The sequence below is a fragment of the Eucalyptus grandis genome, chromosome 6, assembly GCF_016545825.1.
Source record: "Eucalyptus grandis isolate ANBG69807.140 chromosome 6, ASM1654582v1, whole genome shotgun sequence".
In the NCBI taxonomy this organism is placed as follows: Eukaryota; Viridiplantae; Streptophyta; class Magnoliopsida; order Myrtales; family Myrtaceae; genus Eucalyptus; species Eucalyptus grandis.
The window spans coordinates 45,523,475-45,531,654 of NC_052617.1; the positions used below are offsets into that span (position 1 = coordinate 45,523,475).

The window sequence follows — 8,180 nt, forward strand, 5'->3', positions numbered from 1 at the left end:
GCTTGGACCTAGGTCTCCATCATCCAAACCTAGGTCGCCACGGCCCAAACAAGGGTCCCTGATGCTCAAACTTGGGATCCATTGATCTAAATGCACAACCCTACCATTCCCACATATAAACTAGACTCAATTCCCCAAGGGCCTAGACCTAATACCCAACCACTAAACTTGGGATTGGAAGCTTGTAGATGGGATGTCATGTTGGGCTGCCATGACTCAGGTTGAAGCGTGAGTTCCTAATTATGCCAGCTAGGCACTGTTGTCCTATCACATAAGAAGAGATAGGCCTTGCAAATAGTGCAAGTCAAGTTGAACTTGAGCCACTGGGAGTTGCCCCAGTGACCACTTGGAAAGGGAAGGTGGAGAGTTGGATCCTCACATCTTCGGGATTGAGGTGAGGATGTGTGAGTGGGAAAGAAAGGTGTCATGACCTATATACAACACATAGCATGTATAATGGCTTATAATATAAATATAAAATGGGATCGAACTAAAAAAAGTTGAATTTGAAAAAACTTACCAAATATGAGTTACCTTTTACAATTTTATTTGTTGAACAGATCAAGTGATCATGCTTAGCCAAGATCAAAGAAATAAATTACTGACCAAAATGTGGATTAATGCAAGTAAAGCCACGTGTCATCGATGTAAATCTGCAAGTATTCGGACTATAATGAATCAAGTCTCCACATTTGAAGCACTAAAGAACACCGACCAAAAAAAGAAAAAAGAAAAAAGCCCTAAGGAACGGATTCCGCATAATTATTACTCTAGTTAATTTATCAAGGCCTTTCAGGTGGGCGAATGAAGAAGCTTAAAACGGAGGTTAAAAAGCCATAAAGCAAGCAGAATTCTCCTCTCGGTTGCTGGTTGCTGCACAACGCCACTCACACGCAAGGCAGAACTGTGAATGTGATATCGAATAGAATTCAAGCCGGACCATTTCTCTTACTGTTCTCTCTATGCATTAAGAATGTTGAGCCCAACCTGCTAACCAGAACGACGAGTGTCCCTCCCACGAAACACTTATGTTGGAAACCTGCACATGCGGTGTCGAATCATTTAACAGAAAGAGATCGTGATTGGCTTTGTGGTTTACTACGATGCTGTTGGACATATGTCCCATTCTAGCACTGATGTGACCTAATCATATGAGTCAAAGCTTGAACGTACGTGTTTGTTTTTGTTTTTACAGTAACAAAACTGTTCATGTGGTTTCGACGTGTAATTGGTGATGCGCATTTTACTTCCCTCCAGCATATGACAATCGGCATCCCTCGGGTGTTTTAGGTCAGGCTTATTGTTGCAGGGTTGTTTATGATTCTGCCCGAGATCTACATGTCAGAGTGGCTGAGGTTATGCAAGGGAGTCGTTGGGTGTGGCCACCTTCAAGATCTAAGGATTTGGTGGAGACTCAAACCATTTTACGCGGCTCAGTTCAACCTTTCTCTGACTGATGTGGCGGGTATAATAGACTCCGCTCTGGTTCTTAAAGGTTGACAATTTACTTATGCAAATGATTGGCGGTTGCTAAAAAGTAGGAATGCTGAGGTGCCTTGGCATAGGCTAGAAATCCCTTTTGGATAGGCTGCTCACAAGAGATGAAACAAGTCGGCAGCGTGATGATGGTCCAGATACTTGCCTACTATGTGGCTCGACTTCTGAAACAGGGGATCGTCTATTTTTGAAAATGGTCCTTCTCTATGGCTGTGCAATCATCGCTGCTCGATCTTTGTGGTGTGCAAAAGGCTACAGTGGATTCGAACTCTGAGTATACTTGGCTATGCAATCCTTAAAAGGCAATTCCTGTTATAAAAGAATTCTGAAAATGGCTTGGGTTAGAGCCACTTACTGCATTTGGAAGGAAACACTGTCTTGCATTTCGGTCCTTGTCCCTCCATTGCTGTTGGAATGATTGGAAATACTCCTTTTTCAGTAGCAGTTCAAATGGCTACTTACATTAAGGAGATAAGGCTGAGTACATCTACTGCTAAGAAGGAATTATGAGCCAAATGGAGAACATGGTTTAGGGAGGAGGACACAGTGTTGCTGCAATAATTGGGTTTGCTTCTACTGCTTTTTCAGTTTCCTTGTCCGTGCTGCAATTTTATAGCTGCTTGATATTTGGTATAGATGTAAAATTATACAGCGATAGCCAAAGAATTACTATAGAAAACTTACTATAAAGGAAAAATGGTTATATGCACACCAGTTCCTAAGAATGAAGATTTTAAGAAGATAATCACATTAACTTTGTTATTTAAATTATTTTTTAGTGTTCATCAAACTCTTCTCTCTGCCAACTTTTGGATTCTTGACCTCAAGTCAAGAAAGAAGTCTCTAATTCTTCAGTATCATTGTGTTCATGACAGAAACCACCTTATACAAATTCTGATTAATTCCTACTTCAGTTCAGGTATAGTGATGTGGCACCTACTTGATCGACACTGGCTTAAAGTTGAGATTTGAGATACCCAATTTGTCAGGTAAAGGAGTTTCGATCCAAGTAATTCAGCTTCACCATGTGGAAGATTCAACAGGATCTTTTCTTCCCCTTCAGCATAAGATTTTACTTTAAGCTACTTGATACAAACTAACACTCGCAATATGACCACAACTATTCCTAGCATCATCCATTATTCATTAAACGGATGCTTACAGCCACAGATCCACACAAGTGGAGACCTAGCTCTGTCTTTTATTGTGTGCCTAACCCTCAGTTTTTTAAAACAGAAAGTTGAGTCAAACTGATGGTTTATGCGCATTTTTCATCAGTACAAGTATATCTTGGATCTTTCACCTGAATCTTGCTGAACACTTCTCTCATGTAGTCATTCTTAACTCGTCCTGAATTTCCAGCCACTGCCTTCTTTCTTTACTCAGAGCCATCCAATGCCAAGCTAATAATGCTTAGGTACGCCATCAAGTCTTCCAAATTGAACTACTGATAAACCATGCCAAGCCCTTCAAATTAGACCATTTTGTCCATCAGATTTGTGAACGCTGAGTATGTGCCAATACCAGAGCAAAAGATCCCAAAAGTTATGATGGATCCGCAAGCTGCAATCTGCATGGAAGAATTTACAATCTCATCGACAATAATTTTGCTGCTTCATTCAGAAGGGAAGTTGATGAAATTTTGGGAAGAGCAGGGCTATTACCTCCAACTTGGTCAGTCTACCCTTCCAAATTTTGAGATAACACACGCATGGGAAGATGATTGCCTGTTTTCAGAGATCAACAAGCACATCTTCAGTTCCTCAAAACTCATTTTTGTGTAAATTGCGATTCATATTGCAGGAAGGAGGGTCAACTCACCACTAACATTGCAAGAAGAGATCCCATCAGGGCCATCACAAGACCTGCAGCAACAGCGGAACTTCTTATAGTTTGTCAAGTTAAATTTGCTACTTCCTTGGTTTATATTCGGTCAAACAAATGAGCAGACGCAAGAAGAGGAGGAAAATGATATGCGCATCAAGAGTAATGAAGTTCCTACCAAAGAATGGGACTGCCAGTGCTACGATCAAGATCGACATTACTAGGACACTCCTGATGATCAATGCCATGCCATGCGATTTACGATGTGATGAGGGCAAGAGTTCCTCCAAACTCAATGCCACCGGCATAATTGTCAAAGCATACTTTGTCATTGGGTTCACAACCTGCAAAAGAAAGAAAATTTTGAAAGAAACTAAGATAACTATTTTAATTTTATACTATCTCAACGCTGTTGTCCTGTTGTTCCTAGCTTGTGCATTTGCAGGAGGACCTTTTTCATTGAAGGATTCCTGAACTCACCGCCGTCCAAATCGCTACTTTCGTTGCCATATACTGTTGGGGCATGTTTAAGGTGAACTGAGATTTGATATTGTCCCCGAACATCAGAAATCCACATACGGATACACCAATGTAAATGAGAGAAGAAAAACCCATGCTGCATAAATTGTAAGAAAGAACATAACTCACAGGTCGAAAGTATTGATAAAAACGACTGAATGACAGATTAAGTGAAGTACGTTGCCACTAAAACCCATGGAAATTTTGATGGCTCCTTCATGGAGGAGTATATATTTGGTAAGACCGAATGTCCTGCGTAGCAGAAACCGTATATTCCTAGCGTGAATGGTAGGTTCGCAAGATTTATGATGGTCCCTCTGGGGTGGAACCCCACTTGATCCACTACACCTAACCATAACAAGCAAATCACCACCAATATCGATGCGATAACTCCTCCAGCTGAAACGTAGCCACTTTTTGGATTAGCAGGTCTTCAACAAGTGAGCATCAAAGTAGAGGGTAATTCAGGAACACTAATTACTGAGATGAGAATTGCAAACCTGAAAGGTAAGAAAGCAAGCCAAGGTTCCGCAGCCAAACGGTTGGGAGAACGACAAGAGTTGCCGTGATGGCAAAGAATTGATGTGACGTCAAATATATGCCTCCGATGTACATGTGGGTTTTTGGGAACATTGTAGCCAAGTTATCGCTCATCATGATCGTATACTCTATGCAAGAAGCCTATAAAAGAAGAAATGATTGCGTGTGGTTGAATAAGGATAAAAAACGACACCTAATCGGAAAAAGTAGGGATTAGATTGAATCTATATGACTTACATATAGTTCCATGTAGAGTATTATCTGCATTGGAGCAAAACCTACATGTCAGTACTTCTTTCAGTCCCAGTTACTTTGTGCGAACGGTCATGCAAAATTGAAAATATTCAAAACTAAAGTGAAAACCAGCGGGGTGTCATTGTTGGTTTCTGTACTCACAGCTATTACTAGGCGACCTGATATGCCAAAGGCGGCCTGTCCAATGTCGAGGTAAGTCTTGAGTCCCGGAGAAACTTCTAAACACCGTTTCAATAACATTGCAGTGTAGAAGGAGATAATACAGAAGAGAAGAAGCAGTAGCAGACTTAACCACCCTCCTTCATGGACTGCATATGGAACGGCTAGAGTTCCTAAGCCACAAATCACATTTATTCCTGGTACATGAAGAAGAAACAAAACCATAAGCATCTTCACAAGTGTCTCTCTGCTATAAATTGCAAAAACTCCTATAATTCAAGCGTTTCGGAATTCCTGATTGTTTTTTGGATGTTTTACCATTTAGTGCGGCTTGAGCAAGCGAACACTGTTCTCTTGGAGGCGGCAGCTCAGGCACAGAAATTATATTGTTCAAAGATGCGACCGAAGGAGTCTTTAGCGGAAGTACTTCCTTGTCGAAATTCGTTGATGGAATAAGCGGTTTGTGCAAGGAGGATTCTGAGGTGGATGGTGGCAGTCTTCTCTGTGTCAAGCTAGAGCCTGTTAAAAAACTTATCGAAGGAGGGGTAACGCTGGTGAACATGTCCATAGACTGCCTGCAATGTAAGCAAATTCAGGTCAAGCTCTGAGGCAAGAAAAACAGAATAAAGCAATCTCGGATTGTTTGCTTTGCCAAAATCAATGTGGTCCCCTTGATTTAGTATTAGTCACCATTCATGTCGCTAACAGATCAAGCACTGATGAAATGACAAGATATATCAGCAGCACAAATTCAATCCGACTCTGATCAGAAAATCCTCCAGGAAAGAACTTCTTGCAATTTTAAATCAATTAAATGTTCTATACAAGGTATCGAAGAATCTTAGTTTGAAGGTCTCGGCTTTAGACATTAATTTATCTGTTTCTTTTTCTTTGAAAACATGGGACATATTAGAACAATGCGACCCTCAAGAAACATATTGTACACGATATGTGATAGCCCGTTCATATCAATCTGCCGGTTCTTGCATGGATATACTCTAGAGAAAGGAAACGACGGAAACTCTCAAAATTTAACAATCCTAAACATATGCTACCATGTGAACGGTGACAAGCCACGGAGACGGGAAAAGGGAATGAACCTGTAGCTCTGAGGCCAGGGCGGAGTATTGATGTCCATGCAATTATCCGACGAGTTTTGCAAGGTGGGCGAGAGATCTTCGGATCGGCTAATGTCATCGTCGTCATCGTCATCATAATCACAGTTACACTCGGCTTGGTTTTCTTCGTCATCCGTCTGGAACTCGTCCTGCCGGTCATGTCCTAGATCCTCATCGAGTTTCATTATCGCAGCCGATGCAAATCCTCAGATCGATGCTAACTTTTTGTCTTCTCGCGGATCAAAGGTGGAACACAAGATGACGTTGAAGGGTAGATTTGTTCCTTCTTTTGCTTGATGCTGAAAAAGGCAACGGAATCCTGACAAATGAAGGAGGCGATTTTCAGCGTTGGCATTGACCCCGAAACAATGGGGAAGGTGACAGCTTCTCTCTCTCTCTCTCTCTCTGTGATGATCAGGATAAATTAGCATTCGTTCCGGACAGGTTTCTGTCGTCATGCTGTTTCCAAAGGAAGCAACGTCTCCCTAAGGTATGCAGAGACTATTGCTGCTGATGGCGGTCGATCTTATTTTCCTTTTGCGAAAGGCAGGGGTGGAACGGGGAACGCTTGTCCTGCAAATTTCTCCTTTCCAAAGGAAGAGATGTCAATGATGATATGAATGATGCCCGTGCATTGTATATGTTAAAGGCTATATTTGTTATATTGTTATAAAATGTTGGTACCGATGTGTATTTTCACAAAAGAAACGTAAGTAATAGTATGCCAAAAAAAGAAGAAGAAAATATCATTAAAAAATTATTTATCTAATCAAATTTTCCGTAGGTTTACGTAGAATTTCATTATATTTGTGTAGAATTTTCTTGACCTTAAAATGGCTACTTTTCTCTCCTCCATTTTCTCCTTTCTATTTGTAGAGAGTCAAAGGCGAAATCTTCAAAATCATCTTCTTTTGATATTCTTCAATTTCATTTATTTTATAATTCTCCATTTCTTTTTATTATTGTTATTTAATGCTTTATCTTTTATTTTGATAAGAGTTGATGAAAAATATTAGGTAGGTGGAACCCTTTAAGCCATCATGGGGCCGGCCCATTCACTAATCGTCATGTCTGACGGATGGGTCCCACTTTGTCATATTTTTTTGGAACTCCCTAGCATATCTCTCTAACACACATTCTCTCTCTTACTCCCTTCACTTTCGCTCTTCTTCTCCTTCATTCTTTAAGGAGTGTGAGTTCTCACTCAAGAGCAGCTAGCTTGGACTCCATGGATTATCAATAGGCCTATTACAAGAGAAGGACAAAACTTAGTACGGATGGATATATAAATACCAAAAATTCCAAACGTTACACTTAAATGCCTTTTTAAAAAAAAAAAAATACACTTGAGTGTCAATTCTAGCGAGATTTGCTAGAAATTCGATATGGTGTTATTTTATTAATAAGATTGGTCTATGTGACTTGTCAAAATGTTTACTTAGCAACCCTTGTCCTAAAACGATGTCGTTTTCCCCCCAATTGATTTTTAATATTAATATCAATTGAATTAAATTAAAAAACTAAATTTAAAAAAGGTAGTAAATAAGTGAGTGCCTCCATGGCCCTCGCCGTCGCTACCCCACCATTGTCGAAAAGGGTTGACAATGGTGGGGCGAGGGTCGGTTGCAGTTGGCGAGCTCTAGCTAATAGCCAGCGACTCTGTTTGATTGTAGGCAAGGCTTTGCATGCCTTTACCCAAATTTGGGTTGAGGATCGGTCTGATTCGTTGGACCTCGACTAGTGGCTAGGCCAACTTCAGGCAAGGGCTTGCATGCCCTTGCCTAATGCTGGGGCGAAGGGTCATTAGTCTTAGATTATGCCAAGGGTTGTCGCTTGTTAGGGCAAGGTTGCCGCGCAGCCTAGCTGCTAGCCCTTGGCCCCTTAGGGTGAGGGCCGACAATCCTCGCTTGATTTGGGGGAGGGCCGCAACCCCTTATCCAAAATTTAAGTGAGGGCCTTTAGGCCCTCAACTACTATTGACCAAGGTCTTGGCTAGCCCAACGTTGCTAGCCCATTCCGATGATGGTTGGGTGGCGATGGCAAAGGCCATGGAGGCCATCGCTAATTTTCTGCCTTTTTTAATTTAGTTTTTAAAATTTTATTTAATTAATATTTATATTAAAAATCAAATTTGGGCCAAAACATGTCATTTTAGGCATATCTAACCATGTCATCACCACGTGGATAATTTTTTTTTTTTTTTAAAAATTGCCACACTAGTTAAAAATCTCACTAGAAAAAGCCATGTTAACTACTTGGCTGTAAATT

At 40.8% G+C, this 8,180-nt stretch overlaps 1 protein-coding gene across 1 annotated transcript; it reads right to left on the reverse strand.

Moving 5' to 3' along the window:
- Positions 1-2,527: 2,527 nt before the first annotated feature.
- LOC104426454 (amino acid transporter AVT1D) lies at positions 2,528-6,383 on the reverse strand. The gene is made up of 11 exons (XM_010039518.3): positions 5,895-6,383; positions 5,113-5,369; positions 4,777-4,991; positions 4,618-4,641; positions 4,341-4,521; positions 4,020-4,239; positions 3,802-3,937; positions 3,500-3,665; positions 3,319-3,362; positions 3,162-3,224; positions 2,528-3,067 (listed from the first exon to the last, which is right to left on the reverse strand). Exons 1-11 carry the CDS (start codon positions 6,095-6,097, stop codon positions 2,972-2,974), a joined length of 1,605 nt encoding a protein of 534 aa, XP_010037820.2. The 5' UTR covers positions 6,098-6,383; the 3' UTR covers positions 2,528-2,971.
- Positions 6,384-8,180: the final 1,797 nt, after the last annotated feature.

Bases quoted from the DNA above. Each gene is read 5' to 3' on its own strand.
- LOC104426454 (XM_010039518.3), bottom strand. From the start codon at position 6,097: ATGAAACTCGATGAGGATCTAGGACATGACCGGCAGGACGAGTTCCAG. The intron at 4,992-5,112 runs GTAAAACATCCA...TTCATGTACCAG, and splicing joins TGCTCAAGCCGCACTAAATG to GAATAAATGTGATTTGTGGC. The intron at 4,240-4,340 runs GTTTGCAATTCT...GCTACGTTTCAG, and splicing joins CTTGCTTTCTTACCTTTCAG to CTGGAGGAGTTATCGCATCG.